At 44.6% G+C, this 17,138-nt stretch overlaps 1 protein-coding gene across 1 annotated transcript; it reads left to right on the top strand.

Moving 5' to 3' along the window:
• The first annotated feature begins 9,442 nt into the window (after positions 1-9,442).
• LOC133454632 (alpha-2B adrenergic receptor) lies at positions 9,443-13,681 on the top strand. Its single transcript, XM_061733355.1, has 2 exons — positions 9,443-9,589; positions 11,193-13,681. The coding sequence occupies exon 2, from the start codon at positions 11,307-11,309 to the stop codon at positions 12,702-12,704; it is 1,398 nt and encodes a 465-aa protein (XP_061589339.1). The 5' UTR covers positions 9,443-9,589; positions 11,193-11,306; the 3' UTR covers positions 12,705-13,681.
• Positions 13,682-17,138: the final 3,457 nt, after the last annotated feature.

Raw genomic sequence — 17,138 nt, forward strand, 5'->3', positions numbered from 1 at the left:
GCAGGTTTATGAGTAGAAGAGACGTATAAAGCAGTGATGTTGACCTCCAGCAACAGATGCTTGTCCGATGAAGCTATTGCTAAATTTAGGGAGGCCATCGCTCATCTTACGACAGTTGAAAATAGTGAAGCGGTTGAGGCCAGTGACCTGGGTTCTACCTCTGCAGATGTTGATATCGTTGCTAGTAACACTGCTGATTTGTTGCACTCAGCCTTAGATTCAATTGCTCCTTTGAAAAGGAGGGTTTCCAACCATAGGAGCTTAACTTCCTGGTATAATTCAGATATTGTTGAAACAAAACGTGCGTAAAATGGAAAGGAAGTGGTACTCTTGTAAGTCTGTAGACTCCTATCTGAATGGAAAGATAATCTAATAGTAGGCTATATAAAAAAGCCATTCGCAAAGCTAGAACAGCTTATTATTCATCGTTGATAGAGGCTAACCCATGTTTTCTTTTCAGCACTGCAGCCAGGCTGACAAAGAGTCACAACTCTGTTGAGCCGTGCATTTCTGTGAAGACTTTATGAGCTTCTTTAACAGTAAAATCATCAAAATTAGAGAAGATATCAATCGGGAGCACCCGGTAGCGACTGTGGGTATTTCTTCAGCTTTAGCAACTTCCTTAGGCTCTGACTTGACTCTAGACTGTTTCTATCCTGTAGACCTCCCTGAGCTGAACTCAGTCGTCAATAGAGCTAAGGCCCTGTCCCAATACTCCCCCTACCCCTACTTTTCAGCCCTACCCCTAAATCTTGCTCGTTCCCGTGAGGGTAGTGGTGTCCCAATTCCTCTTTTCACTTAGGGGTAGTGGAGAAAATGAGTGTAGTGGCTATGAATCTGGCCCTACGGATCGAGGGTTTTCGGATGCGCACTAGCTGAACTAGGGCCAGAAAAAAATTCCCAGAATGCTTTTCGTCGTCATTTGCGGACTGAATAAAAAAAAAAACAACATGGTGGACATTTCTTATTTTTTTGTGAATAAAATCAATATTTTGAGTTAGTTTCTGCATAAAAATGCGTTTTGATTACATTTCTAGCCAGAAATATATATTTTACTTTCATAATATTCACTCAGTGAATGTACATAATCACTCGTTTGACCGTTGTTTGCAAAGTTTTTTTCAAACCTCGCCAGAATAAAGGCTGATTTATGGTTCCGCGTTACACCAACGCAGAGCCTACTGCGTAGGTTACGCGGCGACCCGCGCCGTACCCTACGCCGTACCCTACGCCGTACCCTACGCCGTACCCTACGCCGTACCCTACGCCGTACCCTACGCCGTAGGCTCTGCGTCGATTTAACGCGGAACCATAAATCAGCTCCCGAGCCGGCAGGCAGGCAGCAATCCCGAAATTTTCGGAGCAGATTTCTTAACAGGCGTAGCTACAACTGTTAGATTTCATCTATTAAACCAGCATTTATCTTCCTAAATGATTTATTTCAGCCAGCGGTAATTCTCAAAAGAGCTGCAGGTTTCTCCCCCGGGACGACGGCGCAGCGCGATCACGTCTGTACTCAGGCTGCTGCTGCTGCTGCTGCTGATGCTGCGCCCCGGTCTCATCATCGCCGAAAACATCGGATCAAATTTCTTAACAGGTGTTATTTGGATAAACTGAGCCCAGGTTGGGGATCTTAACGGTTACTTCTACGCCTGAAAAAATATTAAAACTTAATAAAGTGCCATATTAACAGCGCTACAGCTGAAATTAAAACAGCTTTTGGCTCTCAGCTTCCTGATAAGGGGTAGGGATGAAAACGAGGGGTAGGAGGAGTATTGGGACAGGCCCTTAATTCCTCTTCCTTGAACATTCAGCTTATTCATCAGACTTGTTGTGCAGAACGAGCCTGAGCTCCCTTGGTCCAAAAAGGCATACGTTTCCACAATTTCATGACCTTTTTTAGACTTGACCTTGACTGGCACGATGGAGAGTTTGCAGTCATGATCGCCGGCTCCAGTGAGACCACTACTTTGCACTGCCACCAGAGAGCTGCCCACTGCTGTGTTTGTATCCGCTGCAACTGCTTGACCTTTATCTTGCTTTGTTTTTTGGGTGAATATTAAGTATGCTAGGATGTTTAGCTCCACATACTTTACATGACAGTCACCTCCTGCAACCCTTACTTATGTGCCCTATGCACAAGCATCCAAAGCAGACTGCGTGCTCTTTCAGGAAAGAAATCTTGTCATTATGTGCCCTCTTTCCCAGTAAAGGGCACAACTCCAGTGCATGTTCATGACAGTGCATGACAACCTAGATAGCAAACTGCTTAGAATGACTGCTGGTATCATAGCATCTCCTATCTGCTATATTTTTAATAGGTGTTTGGATGTGGTCCTATGTCCAAAGATTTGGAAGGAGGCCAAGGTTATTCCTCTACCTAAGGATACTAAATCTGCTTTCAATGAGGGGAATTCTAGACCTATAAGTATTTTACCTATTTTGAGCAAAATGATGGAAAAGTTGGTGCATGAACAAATTCAGTCTTATTTTGTGTCAAACATGCTTGCAACAGACTCTCAGCATGCCTACAGAGCTGGCCATTCTACTTCAACCGCTTTAATTCAAATGACTGATGACTGGCTTAAAGCTATGGACAACTCTATGATGGTGGGAGTTGTACTATTAGATTTCAGTGCCGCATTTGATGTTCTTGATCATTCTCTATTGATTGACAAACTTAAATGTTATGGTTTTAGTGACTCTGCTTTAAAGTGGATAAAAAGTTATTTGTCTTTCAGATCACAGAAGGTTTATCTAAATGGCAGTCTGTCCAGCAGCAGACGTAGAGTGCGGCGTGCCACAAGGGAGCTGCCTGGGGCCTTTGCTCTTTTCATTATTTACAAATGACCTGTCTTGGGCTACTAAATATGCCACTACAGTACTTTATGCCGATGATTCTACTTTATATTACGCTGCACCGTCATGCAACATACTTAATGAGGTCTTGAGTAGAGAGCTAAAAGTGGTGCATGACTGGGTAGTATGCAATAGACTTGCCCTTAACATTTCCAAGACCAAATGTATGGTGCTGGGTACAAGGCATAGGCTAGTTAACAGGCCTATGCTTGATTTAAAGTTGAGTAATTCGCCAGTTAAACAAGTTGAAAATACAAAACTCCTTGGAGTGACGATAGACTGTGCTCTGTCTTGGTCAAACCATATTAATTATATTGTGTCAAAAATGGGCAGAGCAATTGGTATAGCCAGGAAATGTGTTGCTTGTGTTGCCCAACCACTTTTATGTCAGATTGTTCAGTCTTGTTCTATGTCATCTTGACTATTGCTCCACCGTGTGGTCATCTGCTGCTAGTGGTGACCTGAGGAAGCTCCAGGTTGTCCAGAACAGGGCAGCACGGTTAGTTCTCGGCTGCTCACCTAGGTCTAATGTGAGCCACATGCATGCCAGCCTTTCTTGGCTTACAGTAGATAAAAGGTTGTATTTTAATAAGCTTGTACTGTTCAGGTCAGTCATAATCTGTAAAAGTCCTGTTTTTATATATAGTCAAATAGTTTATAGCAATATTGTGCATGATCACAACACTAGAGGTTCCAGGAATGGATATCTTGTACTACCAGGTCCAAAGACAAATGCTTTAAAGAGAACTTTCATATATCAATCATTGGCTCTTTGGAATAACCTGCCCCAAAACCTCTGCAATACCCTTTTCAGTAAACTTACTTTTAAAAAGAAGTTAAAATTGTATTTGTCACTGTAAGGTTGTTTTTTTTTTTGTATTTTGTTTTTGTTTTTTTTTGTTTACCATGCTTTTTTAACAACTCCCATCATGTAACTTGTTTTAAATTGTAAGGTTTTTTAGTACTGAATACTGATATTAATTAATGTTGTATTTGTAAATCTATTTTGTATGTCTTTTATGTGGACCTCAGGAAGACTAGCTGGTCGCTACGGCGCCAGCTAATGGGGATCCCTAATAAAATCAAATCAAATCAAATTAAATGTTCACCTTTGCAGTACAGGCAGATCTTGTCCAGTGACGCTCCTTATTTCCTCACATGGGACTTTCTTTCATCAACTGTAGTTGCAAAACTACTCCCTTGGGTTCGTGTGCGACGTTGATAATTATCTTTGCTTCCGTCTTTGCTGTTCATTGTCTTTGGGGCATCCTGTTTATTGCCAAATACGGGGTCAACTAAAATTTTGACCTGACGCTCAATGAAAGCCACAATGTCAGGAAAAGTAGCTCTACGATGATGTGTTTCTTGAATGTCGCAGGCCACTGTCCTCCATCTGTCCCTTAATCTGTAGGGCAACTTTTTTATAACTGTCAGCATGTTTGCAGGCATGTTAAGCTCAGACATGTACTGTACTTCATCCATCGCATTGCAACATCCTCTTAAGAAGAGACCATACATTTGTAGAGATTTGGCATCCTTACTTTAACTACAGGCCATGAGAGTACTTTGTCCATATAAGCTGAAGCAACCTTTTGCTCGCTTCCAAAATGTTCTTCCAACAAAGCCTTGGCCTTTCGATATCCTCTGTCTGCCGGCATTTGTTGACAGCTTCGAACCAGCTCTCGCGGTTGCCCCCTGGTGTACTGTGCAAGGAAGTGTAGACAGTCTCTTGCATCACCTGTCCTCTCCTCTACATTGTGTTCAAAGGCTCTCATAAAGGCATGATAGTGAAGTGGATCTCCATCAAACACTTGGATTTCTCTTTGTGGCAAATGAGAGATGTTATGTTGTTGTGCCAGGAGAGCGGAAATTTTATTTTGCTTTGCAGTTATGGAGCATTGTGTTGCCATCATCACTAATCGGTATTTGGACATTTGTACTGGCTCCAAACTGAGAACTGGACACATCAATCCTCACATTGTGAGCCATCCCAAGCTCAGTTGGCCTCTGCTGGACCAGTTGCGATGTAGCATCAAAAGTAATTCTCACTTCATCTGGGTTTGTCAGATGATACCTTGATTTGACTTGATTTGACTGCCATATACTCCTTGGCCACCAGGCACAAATGAATCAGCCTCAGCATTAAAGGGAACCCTGGCTATTAAGACATGTAGGTCTTAAAAGATAAATGTTGGTATCAATTATAACAATGTGATATAAAAAACCTTTTTGATGTCTTCGTTTTTATAAAATTTGAAAATATAATTTAACTCGTAGGTCGCCATTGTTGTTTACACCGCAATGGATTCTGGGTAGTGACGTCAGTCGGTGGCACCTGCTGGCCCCCGTACACTGTTTTGACTGTTCAATGAGATAATCAAGAGGATAAACATGTCATCTGTTCAGCCATTTCAATTTGAACCCGAGCACAAGGTCAAGGAGGAAGACAACACTGAAAACATATCTCAAAACGAGCCAAATGAAGACCAAAAAAGACGGGATGAGGCGAGAGTGGGACAAAATCCCTGGTGTCTGTGCAGCAACTGCGTCTCAATGCAAACAGAGGAGGAGAGCGTTTGCTGTCAAGAGCTTGTGTTTTTGTCAGCAGCTGTTCACTTTAAGCTATTGTGTGATAAAACGTATTCCAATATCAATCATTTTGGAGATTATTAGCATCCACCGCTGTCCTATGCTTTATAAATCATTAGGACAGTGGCGCCGCCAGGATTCAATTTTGTAGTAGGCACAGAAACAGTCCGTCCACTGCTCTATACGGCTCATTTCAGGCTCTCACTGGGTATGGAATGGGTCCCCATTCCAGGGAACACGCCTGGCTATAGGTGGGCCCAAGAGCCTTCAGGCTCAAGGGAGACGACGACGTCGGCGCCAGCCCCAGCCGGTTCCTGTTCCTGCGGTGGTGCCGGACACATCAGCCTCGGTTCCTGCTCCTGTGGTGGTCCCGTGTCCCCCGCAGCCAGCCAGCGCCAAGGACCCGGTGTCCCCCGCAGCCAGCTCCAAGGACCCGGTGTCCCCCGCAGCCAGCTCCAAGGACCCGGTGTCCCCCTCAGCCAGCGCCGAGGACCCGGTGTTCCCCCGAGCTAACTCAGAGGACCCGGTGTCCCCCTGAGCCCACCCCGAGACCGACCTCTTGACCCGCCTGCTACGTCCCGAGACCGACCCCCCCCAAACTGTCTCGCCGGTCAGCCCGGCCCCGAGGATGGCCCCCGGAACCTTGACCATGTGTTGGCCTGGCTTCTTTACAGAACACATTATACAGGACAAAGGATGTTCCAGATGGGTTTTGTACCCTCTAATATCTGCTTACAGTGCACAGAGAATACCCCTGATAATTATATGCATGCTTTATGGTTTTGTACACCTGCGCAGAGGTTCTGGATGGAGATATGTGAAGATTTATCAACATGGCTCAATTACAGAATTCCTGTGTGCCCCACACTATGTATACTAGGTCACCTGTGGCCAGTTCCTCAACAGAAGAGCATTTGGCACACCTCAAACTAGTCTTCCAGAGGTTAGATGAACACGGCCTTATTGTCAACCCGGCTAAGTGCCAGTTCGGCCTGCCAATTATTGATTTTTTTTAGGGCACCGGATTTCAGCTCAGGGTGCAGTTCCACTGCCGTCTAAGGTTCAAATGGTGGCCGCCCGGCCTCGGTTAAGGCGCTGCAGGAGTTTTTGGGTATGATTAATTTTTATAACCGTTTCCTCCCTCGCGCCGCCCACCTCCTGCAGCCGCTTTATGGAGCCTTGCAAAAAAAGAAAGGCTGTGACCCAGTGGACTGGACACCTGACTGCATCAGTGCCTTTGAGGGTGCTAAGTCTGCCCTGGCCAATGCAGTACTTTTAGCTCACCCTTCACCTTCGGCGCCGTCGGTTGTCTTTGACAACCGACGCTTCGGACATAGCAGTAGGGGGAGTCGTAGAGCAACGGGTGGCAGGAGTTTGGCAACCTCTTGCATTTTTCAGCCGCAAACTACGTGACAGTGAGCAAAAGTATAGTGTCTTTGACCGTGAATTGTTGGCGCTGTACCTCGCCACCCGTCATTTTCGTTTTTTCTTGGAAGGCCGTTCATTCACGGCATATGTAGACCATAAGCCGTTGATCTTTGCAATGTCTAAGGTGACAGAGCCGTGGTCCGCTCGCCAGCAGCGCCATCTAGCGTCCATCTCAGAGTTTACCACGGACATTCGGCATGTCGCGGGTAAAACAAACCTGGTGGCCGATTGCCTGTCTGACATCACGTCTGACAGAGGCCCCCAGTTCATTTCAGAACTTTGGTCGTCGTTGGCAGAAGCTTTGGGAGTGCAGGTACACCGTACTACTGCATACCACCCACAAGCTAATGGCCTTTGTGAACGTTTTCACAGGTCCCTCAAAGCAGCACTGCGTGCTGCGCTCTCTGATTTTAACTGGGTGGACCGCTTATCGTGGGTCATGCTTGGTTTGCGCACGGCCCCGAAGGAAGATTTAAATGCGTCGCCCACAGAGCTCGTGTTCGGTCAGCCGCTTTGTGTGCCTGGAGAATTTTTGCCTGAAAGTTCGGCCAGCAGACCAGCAAGTGGTCCCTTCGCATCGAATAGTTTTTGACCCCGGGGCCCATTCACCACTGTTTTCCGCGAACATTCATCCCATCGGAGCTCAAGTCGGCTCGGTTTGTCTTCGTGCGGCATGATGCTCATCGTTCTCCTCTACAGCCTCCATACGATGGTCCCTTTAGAGTCCTCGAAAGAGGCCCTAAGGTGGCCGCAAAGAGCACGTTGCACTAGATAGGCTTAAACCCGCGGATGAAGCTGTGGTCCCGGCCCAGGTCCCCCGTCGTGGACGCCCTCCTCTGATACCTCCGGTCGTTGCTTCAAAGGATGGACTTTTTAGTTTACCACCTAAGACGGTTGTTTTTTCACCGCAGCGTCCTGCTCACAGTGATGCTCCTGTGGTGGTACAGGAAGGACGGCGCAGCCGTTATGGTCGGCTGATTAAGCCACCAGTGAGGGACTGATGGGCCCTTCCAGGACAACCTTCTGGGTGTTCTTGGGGGGGGGGGCTCGCACCCACCAGGGCTATAGGGAAGGGGGCGTGGTCACAAGTGTTTATGTCAACGCATGCTTGTTTTCTGTTGTCAGCAGTTACTGTAGTTGTCAACTGTCAGTTATTTTACCAGTTGGATTCCGCTGTCTCGGAATAAAGACCTGTTTTACCAACCTCTGGAGTCGAGCCTCATTCTGCCACAGTAAATATATTAAAAAATATGATATAATGTCATCTTGTTTGGGCCAGGATAAACGGGAAATAGCGGAGCGGTGCGCTGCTACTGCTGCTGTGACACGCGACATCCCGTTTATCACTGAACCATCAATGAACAATGTTTCATCACTGAGGTACGTTCCATCACTGAACTATGTTCATCATTGAGTTATGTTCCGTCACTGAGGTATTTTTTCACATTTACCACATGGCACTTTGTATTAGGCTATTAGCAGTACTGGAGTTGAGGGGGGATGAGGGGGGATGGCATCCCCCCTGAAATACGGTCCAAATCATCCCCCCTGTAAAACTGCCATCCCCCCTTTCCATCCCTTATGTCATTTCATCAATGAATGTGGTTTTACTGCTATTTCAACATTTAGAGTCATCACCAGAAAAATAACACCAGAAAAATGTGACAATTTTCACCTGTTTCAGGTAAATTTTCACTTGAAATAAGTAGGAAAATCTGCCAGTGGGACAAGATTTATCTTCTTATTACAAGCAAAAAAATCTTGTTCCACTGGTAGATTTTTCTACTTATTTCAAGTGAAAATCTACTTGAAACAGGTGAAAATTGTTGTTTTTTCCAGTGATGAGTCTTGTTTTAAGTGTAATGAGATTTTTTTACTAAAATGAGACATTTTAACTAGAAATAAGACAAATATTCTTCTTAAGATTTAGATTTTTTGCAGTGATCCATTTTCCTGTGAAGGACAGAGTCATATTGATAAGTTCAGAAAACTGTTTTTTATTGTTGTGTTTTGATGTACTTGATGTAAGCCCAGTGGATATTTAAAGCTTACAGAAGGCTGCATTTAACTGCTGCTATGTCATTCCTGCAGTATTTCTGCAGGTGTTTTGGTCAGTGCTATTATTTGTAATATATTATATTATTTGTAATCAGCACAAATTATCTGTCCCCATATGATAAAATCCACCATCCCCCCTGATTTTTTTTTTTTACAACTGGAGTACTGGCTATTAGGAAAAGAGACTTCAAACGTGCTGTTTAGAAACCTGTGGGTGATACCGTAGTGGGCGTGTCTCATAACTATGCAGTCTATTTATCTTGTCTATTTATCTATCTTAATCTAAGTAAAGAAACTGAAAACTGAATAGCAGCTGAAGAAAGCTTTGCTTTGACCTTCTCGTCACCTTTTTGCTGAAATTATCTGAATTATCAGACTGTAAATGGACTTGTAAAAGTTGTAAAGCGCTTGAGACGTATTGGAACGTCACGCTGCCCCGCCTCCTCCTAGACGGTCACTATAAAAGCCTGCGTTACTCTCCGCTCCGGGTCTCTGGGGGAGATGAGAGTGAAGAGGCGACACGAGAGTAGGATGTGAGAACTCCGTACGCGCGGAGGAGGCTGCGGACGCGTGTGTGCGGGTCTGTTCACAGAAACCACTCCGGATGATTTTTAACTTCAGTCAACTTGTGGAGGAGCCGCAGGCTGCGGTCCCAGTAAGTCACGTTTCCCTTTATTCAGGTTTAATTTTCTGTCTGTAATTTTAAGCTGACCGCTCCTGAATTTAAACATCTGCATCCGACTGCATGCTGAGAACACAGAAACTGAAGCTCGGGTCTCTGTCCTCTAAAGTCACATACACTGCTCAAACTGGATTAAATTGTCTATTAAATGGTAAAGGCTCAAATAAAACATGACTGATTTGTGAAATCTTTATTCTATTTGCAAAAATGCAAAAACAAAACAAATCATCCTTCCTGCGTTTTTATTTTTGTCAGTTTGAACACTTTAGACAATTTTTCCTTCCTTCCTTCCTTTCCATCAAACAACTGACTGAAATATCGCTTTCTTTCCAAAGACAACATAAATTACAATCTTTTAAAAGTTAAATGTGTACTTTATTTTTGAAAAAGCAAAAAACTGTCATTTTTATGTGTTATTTCGGCTATTAGACCAATTCATACCACGTCCTGATTAAAAACCACAATCAAACTCGTCAAACCCAGATTATCTCTTGGATATTAAAAACATTTTTTTGAAAACAGTGTTGAATAAGTGAAAGCTTTGTGAAAGTGTGAAAATGCAAAAATCCAACTTTTCTGTATTTTTGTCAGTTAGCTAACCCTGATCTGAAACAACACATTGACTACCGGTAATCAAACCTGGATTATATTATCTCTTCAAAATGATTTATGAATGCAAAAGCAAGAATAATTTTCCTGATACTTTTTGTTGTTAGACTTCTTTAGCCCAGGTCTAGATTCAATTTAATAAAAATCGTTATGTCAGTATGCATCTCATGAAACACACCGACATTAGTCCTCCCATCACTCGTCATGATCAGGGGTCCCCCAGGGAGCAGTTAGGGGATTTTGTGTTATATAGCAGTACTTTATGGTGGTTCACCTTAGTTGGTAACCCAGGGACTTGAGCCTGGGTCCTCCAGACTCAATCCCACTAGACTATCACACCACTACCACTCCCCAAAGCCACCATACCTAGACATGGTCCACAACTTGATGACCTGATCCTTTAGCGCGTCACAACTACAAATGCAACTGTTGATTTATGAAACAGACACATTTTTTTTCCTAACTGAGAGAAACCTACTAAGCTGTCACACAGAAATCAACATCAGAGCGGGATTTCCAAAGAAAACCCTAACCTATCCTGCTTTCATTTCGTCAGTGTAGACAGTTTTTTCTCCACAGTCAGGTCATATAGAATGTTGCATTTTCATTTACCATGGAAACCATTACTGCCCATCTGTATCCACAGCTGATCAGTAGTTTCTTGGGACATCAGCAGTAGCAGCAATCTGCCCCAGTTGACTATATATATATATATATATATTTTTTTTTTTAAAGCACACTAACAGCTGTTTACAGGAAGAACGCGTCAAATCAACAATGGAAATTTGTAATCACTGGTTTCCTCGACCCCGGGACATTGTTAAGAGTCATCAGGGTGGAATAGCAACATTAAAAGTGGTGAAAGTTCGAACTTTTTTGGAACGTTTTCTGGTCTGAAATGAAATATGAAAAATGGACGTATTTAGAGAAGATGTAAAATGTAACATAATTTTTTTCCCCCTCTCAGGTCTCCATCTTTCTGGCCTCAGGACCAGTACCTCGATCCTCCCGTTCAGTACTTCCCTATCACTATCTGCCCGTCTCTAAGAGACTTTGAATAAAGTATTACCCCATTACCATCATGGCCGATCCGGAACCACCCTGCCTCTCGGGGGTCAGTGGCAACCCACACCGGAATGTCAGTGTCATCTCCGCAACCCGTCCCTGCAACCGGACCACTGATCGGCATTCACCATACACCACACAGGCCACCACGGCCTTTGCCATGGCCATCACCTTCATGATGATCGTGACCATCTTTGGGAACATCCTGGTCATCATGGCTGTCCTGACATCCCGGTCCCTGAAGGGTGCTCAGAACCTCTTCTTGGTCTCCCTGGCGGCTGCAGACATTTTAGTGGCCACTCTAATCATTCCTTTCTCGCTGGCAAATGAGCTGCAGGGTTACTGGGCATTCGGCTCCATTTGGTGTGAGGTCTACCTGGCCTTGGATGTCCTCTTCTGCTCCTCCTCCATTGTCCACCTGTGTGCCATCTCTCTGGACCGATACCTGTCTATCTCTCGACCCATGTCATACAGAACTAAATGTACCCCTGCATGGATCAAAGCAGCCATCATCGCAGTCTGGCTGATATCTGCCGTCATCTCGTTCCCACCTCTTCTCAGCCTGGACAAGAGCTTATTAGGAGAAGAAGTGTGCGAACTGAACAACGAGCGCTGGTACATCCTCTACTCCACCATTGGGTCGTTCTTTGTCCCCTGCATAATAATGATCCTCGTCTACATGAGGATTTATCAGATTGCTAAGCAGCACACACGTTGCCCACCGGGACATAAAGTCAAAGGAAAGCCAGAGATGAACCAACGAGGTTCCATTGCAGCCATCCCAACGACTTCCCCAGAAGGTTCTACCCCGTCCTCAGTTAAAAAACCAGACCTCCCTCATTCCATTACAGCCCAAAAACCTTGTCCAGTTCCACTGTGTGTTAAGCAAGCAGATGTACCCCAAACAGCCTACCAGAAGAGTCCCAACCATGGAGGGGAAGGACATTTCAACAGCGCCTCCACACCTAGCATACATAATGCAGAGCCATCATATGTAACATCGCCTCAAAGCCCAGAGGACAAAATCCAGGTCCTCAACCTGGCCTGTCGACGTAAAAGCACCATGACCACAGCAACCGGCACCAAACTGGCATCTGAAGATGCCTCTACGACTCAAGGAACAACCGTATCCCGCCGTAAGACCATGGCAAAAAAAGAGAAGAGATTCACCTTCGTCCTGGCTGTTGTCATGGGGGTGTTTGTGGTCTGCTGGTTCCCCTTCTTCCTCTCATACTCTCTCAAGGCGGTGTGCCCACAGACTTGCAACATCCCCGAACCTCTGTTCAAGTTCTTCTTCTGGATTGGCTACTGTAACTCCTGCCTGAACCCGGTCATTTATACCATCTTCAACAAAGACTTCAGGATGGCCTTCAAGAGGATCCTGTACCGCGACATGAAGGGGACGTTCTTCTAGACCGGGTGATGTTACTACTCTTCAGAGTGGTGGCAGACAGTGAGACATCCTTGTCTCTGAAGGTCTCTGTCAATAAGGACATTTCCTGCAGTGTTGATAGAAAATTGCCTACTTTAAGGAGGAAATTGCAGCCATTTTGTCCTCTTGCTGTTTGCTGCATCAGAGCAAACGCTGAAGGAGAAGTCAGGAGGGCAAATCAATTATGTTTAATGTCATTTAAGAAAATGGTGTTTTGTGTGTTGTTCGTCTCTGAAGAAGACGGATTCGATTGCATCTGGAAGCCGAAGTCAGGATGATGCAGGGTCTGTGTTCAGTAATTATATAGGACTTATGATGGTGTGTGTGTGTGTGTGTGTGTGTGTGTGTGTGTGTGTGTGTGTGTGTCTGTGTGTGTGTGTGTGTGTGTGTGTGTGTGTGTGTGTGTGTGTGTGTGTGTGTGTGTGTGTGTGTGTGTGTGTGTGTGTGTGTGTGTGTGTGTGTGTGTGTGTGTGTGTGTGTGTGTGGTAGTCGAGGAGAGTTGCCTGAGGGTCTTACTGGTGGAAAACAAATATCACTAAGTGTCCTTTATCGTGGATAAAATGGGCGCTGAGGGAACACAAGATCAGGAAGATGTGAGTCTTCGTTTCCATCCTTCCGTTTTGACCGTCCTCTTTGAATCCTCTCATCTTTTTGAACCTTCCTATGTTACATCTCTTTCGGTAACAACTCATTGAGGTGCTTGCTGAAGGCCTTAACAGGAAAAACTGGAGCAGCAAATCTGAGAAATAGCAGAAGTGACATGAAAGATGGGAACATGAATGTTTTATGTGGCATCTTCAGATGAACTCTTGATTTTTCTCTTGAGCTTAAATCTTTCCTTCTTTTAATGTTCCCTGTCTTTTTTACACTTAACCTGACCCAGCGGGTGAATGCATGTGGTCTTGGTCTGTTTTTACAGGGTTTCTGTTATTTTCATAGAACCATGTTTAAAAGCTAGAACTCCCTCCTTTAATCCTTTTTATTGCGTAAAATTATAATAAAAATAATGTGATTGGATAATCATAAAATAAAACTTCAGATGAACAACAAAACCTTATGAAAGCATGTTTTTGCGGTTTGCTGGTCTGATTTAACACAATGCCAACAGGGAAAGACATCAGCAATAAGCTTTAAGAAGCAATTGTTGCTGCACATCAACCTGGAGGGATCCATTCCAACCTGGACGGGTCCAGGCTAGCCTGAGGGTGGCTCAACAGGACAAGCCAGCAGTTCCAGCTGCTGTCAGGGCTGCAGCGTCATCCCAGGACCCTTCAAATTTAACCTAGAGCTGTTTGAAGTCGTCGTTGAGATCAATGGGAATTGATTTACTTTTGAAGCCTCTCCCCACTGGTCGTTCATGGAAATGCACTTCTGCGTTCACTTCAAAAAGTAAATTATTTTTTTGTCAAATGACTGATGTCAGGTTCCTGTGTCGTGGCACCTTGCACTATGGGACAGAGAGTACAAGGTAGACTGGTCAGCGATATACTGCTAAGGTTCTCTGAGGCAGACCATCGTCTGGGCGTTCCAGTTATCCTGCCGAATGTGAACTACATTTTGGCAAAATGGGTATGTAGCCATAGAGGTTCACAAACCTGCATCAGAAAAAACCAGCAGACTTCTTGATCAATGTCCTCTGGACACATGAGACCAAAGTGGACATGTTTGGTATTCATATCCAGAACCATGTTTGGAGGAAACCAGCAGAACCATCTCAGACCTGCTGTCAAGCACAGTGGTGGAGGTGTGATAATATGTGCTTGTATTGCAGTAATAGGATTCTTTACAGTGATGAAGAAGTAATTTTATCATGCGTGTGGGCTTAAAGAGAGGCATAGACTTTTGAATATGACTTTATGCAGCTATTACTGGTCCTAATTGGTTCAAGATATTTATCATCCAAATGCCAGCAGTCTACTTTAAACCTTTGTGTTGCCAGTTAGTGAGAAGAAACACCTCTCAGGTAGCACATATGGAGTTTTAGATGTAAATATGTCATTTTGGTTTGTAGCTTTTGACTCAAAAGTGACTCGGATTCATCCAAACGAGCAATCAGGTCCGAAACCCTCCACAAATGGAGTGACTAAAAAAAACATCAAAGAGAGAGTAATAGAAAATCTAAACCAACAGAGAGACTGTCAGATTTGGTTTAAAACCACAACAACTGCAAATGTCTGCCTCTCATTTTGTTTTTGGTAGAAAAAAAGAAGCTCTTATTGGAGGAAATCCTGTGCTTTTAAAGCTTTCCCAGGTTCCCAGTTTGAGTTATACACTCATTTATTGACAGTTTCTGAACATGGCATCCTTCTCAGAGCGTTCTGCCTGAGGGGACCAGAATCCCTGACGAAGACGCTTCTCCTCACCCTGGGCTCTGCTGAAAGTCTGTATTCGTATCAGCTTCAGCTTCCAGCTGCATATTTCTCAGCTTTTGGACCGCAGCTGTTGGATGACATGTCAGAAAAGACTGCTGCTGGAGGCGGCTTTGTAAAGAACTGATCAGATAAACATTTTAACATTTCAAAGTCTGGCATGTTTTCCTGCCTAGTTTCCTGCCTAGTTACACTTCCTTTTGCTGGGATTGAGATTTAATAGCCTACAGCCAGAATATATATTCACTGAACCCGACTTGTAAACATCTTTAATATCCTTGAGAATGTTGTAGCTTGACACTGATCCAATCACTGAATCTAGGGTAACCCTGAGCATTCAAATAATTCTGAATCATCCAAGACTGGGTCGCAGGACCATCAGCTAACCTAAGAGATCATCCAGGAGTACATACAGGTGTTCCCAAACTAGCTGAGAACCAGAAACACCCCCCCAAGTAGACATCCAGGAGACATTTTAACCAGATGAACCACCTGAGCTCAGAGCCGGATTAAATAAATGGACTACACTAGGCAGACTGTGATTTTTGGGCCTCGCGCGTGAGCGTAGCGAGCGTGCGCGATATTTTTGGGTTTTTCGGGTCGGATCGGGTGTCTATATGCGCAATTTTAACTCTCCAATTAGCAAAACACTGGATACCTTCCCCTGCCTCATCATCATTTGGCTTGCCTCGACGCGGGGCCCCACGGCTGCTTGAGACCCGGTCGGATCGGTGATTTTTGTAACAAATTTATCAAACGAGCCTTTCAGAGAGGCATTAAACTCTTCCATTTTCTTTCGTTTTTTTCTTTTTTCATCCCCTGATGGAAATTTCCTGAATCGGTCTCGTTCTTTCGACATTGTGTGACAGTTTGTTCCAACTCCACCGTCTGGATCAGAGCAGCTTGTGTCTGCGCTTGGTCTGATCAGTTGTATTGAACAACAGACACGCGGATCATTGCACATATATTTATTGATATGCACAGACTAGTACATATTTAGGTCTGTAATGGAATGTGACTGTTGATATTTATAAGGGAAAAAAGGAAAAAAAAACAAAAGAAAATGGCCCATAGCGCGAGGCCCCTTGGGGCGCGAGGCCCCGTGCGGTCGCACGGTTCGCACACCCCTTGCGGCGGCCCTGTGCGTATGCATATATAATATATGTATGTATACTAAATATAGTAATAATGCACACATCGGTCAATCGGGCCCTAGGCACATGCCTAGTTTGCCTTTGTGTTAATCCGGCTCTGCCTGAGCTGTCTCGTCTGGATGTGGAAGAACAGTGTCTCCACCTCGAGTCTCTTCTGATGACTGAACTTGTCCTGTCTCTAAGGGAGAGTCCAACCACCCTGCTGAGGAAACTCACTTCAGCTGCTCGTATCCTCCATCTGGTTCTTTCAGTCCCACAGTTCCACAGCTGAGGGGAGGAACGTAGATCCACCAGAGTCTCAGCTCTCTCTTCAACACAACAGGCCAGTACAGAGTCCACAGGACCCCAGAGACACTGATCTACCTGTAGATCTCCTGCTCTATCCTTCCCTCACTCATGAACCAGACCTAGACATACTTGAACTCCTCCACCTGAGGAGCCACCTCCATCCTGATCTGGAGAGGACATGCAACCGTTTTCTCAGATTTGGAGGTTCTGATTTTCGTCCTGGCTGCTTCACACTCAAATATGAACTAGAACTGAGAGAGCCAAAGATCTTCATTCAGTGATGCCAACAGGACTACATCATCTGAAAAAAGAGATTAAATCCTGAGACCATCAAACCAGACTTCCAACCTGGCATGGTAAGTAATAAATGTTTCCTGACTGTCATGTTTGTGGGATGTGTGGAAGGGTTAGGCTTGGTTGTCCAGGAAAACCTATTGTGAAATGGTATATGACCACCAGTTCCAAAATAACCATAAACAGCCATCATTAAGGTCTACAATAACAACCCACATGTTGCCTGTAGTAGCAACAGAACCAGCACCCCATACTTATGGAGCACCCAGCTTCTCCAAGCCAAGACAACACATGTAGACTAGCTGGGTAAA

This window comes from Cololabis saira, chromosome 11, assembly GCF_033807715.1.
Source record: "Cololabis saira isolate AMF1-May2022 chromosome 11, fColSai1.1, whole genome shotgun sequence".
Taxonomy (NCBI): Eukaryota; Metazoa; Chordata; class Actinopteri; order Beloniformes; family Belonidae; genus Cololabis; species Cololabis saira.

What these genes read in the sequence shown, in the direction of transcription:
- LOC133454632 (XM_061733355.1), top strand. Translation starts at nt 11,307, where the DNA reads ATGGCCGATCCGGAACCACCCTGCCTCTCGGGGGTCAGTGGCAACCCA.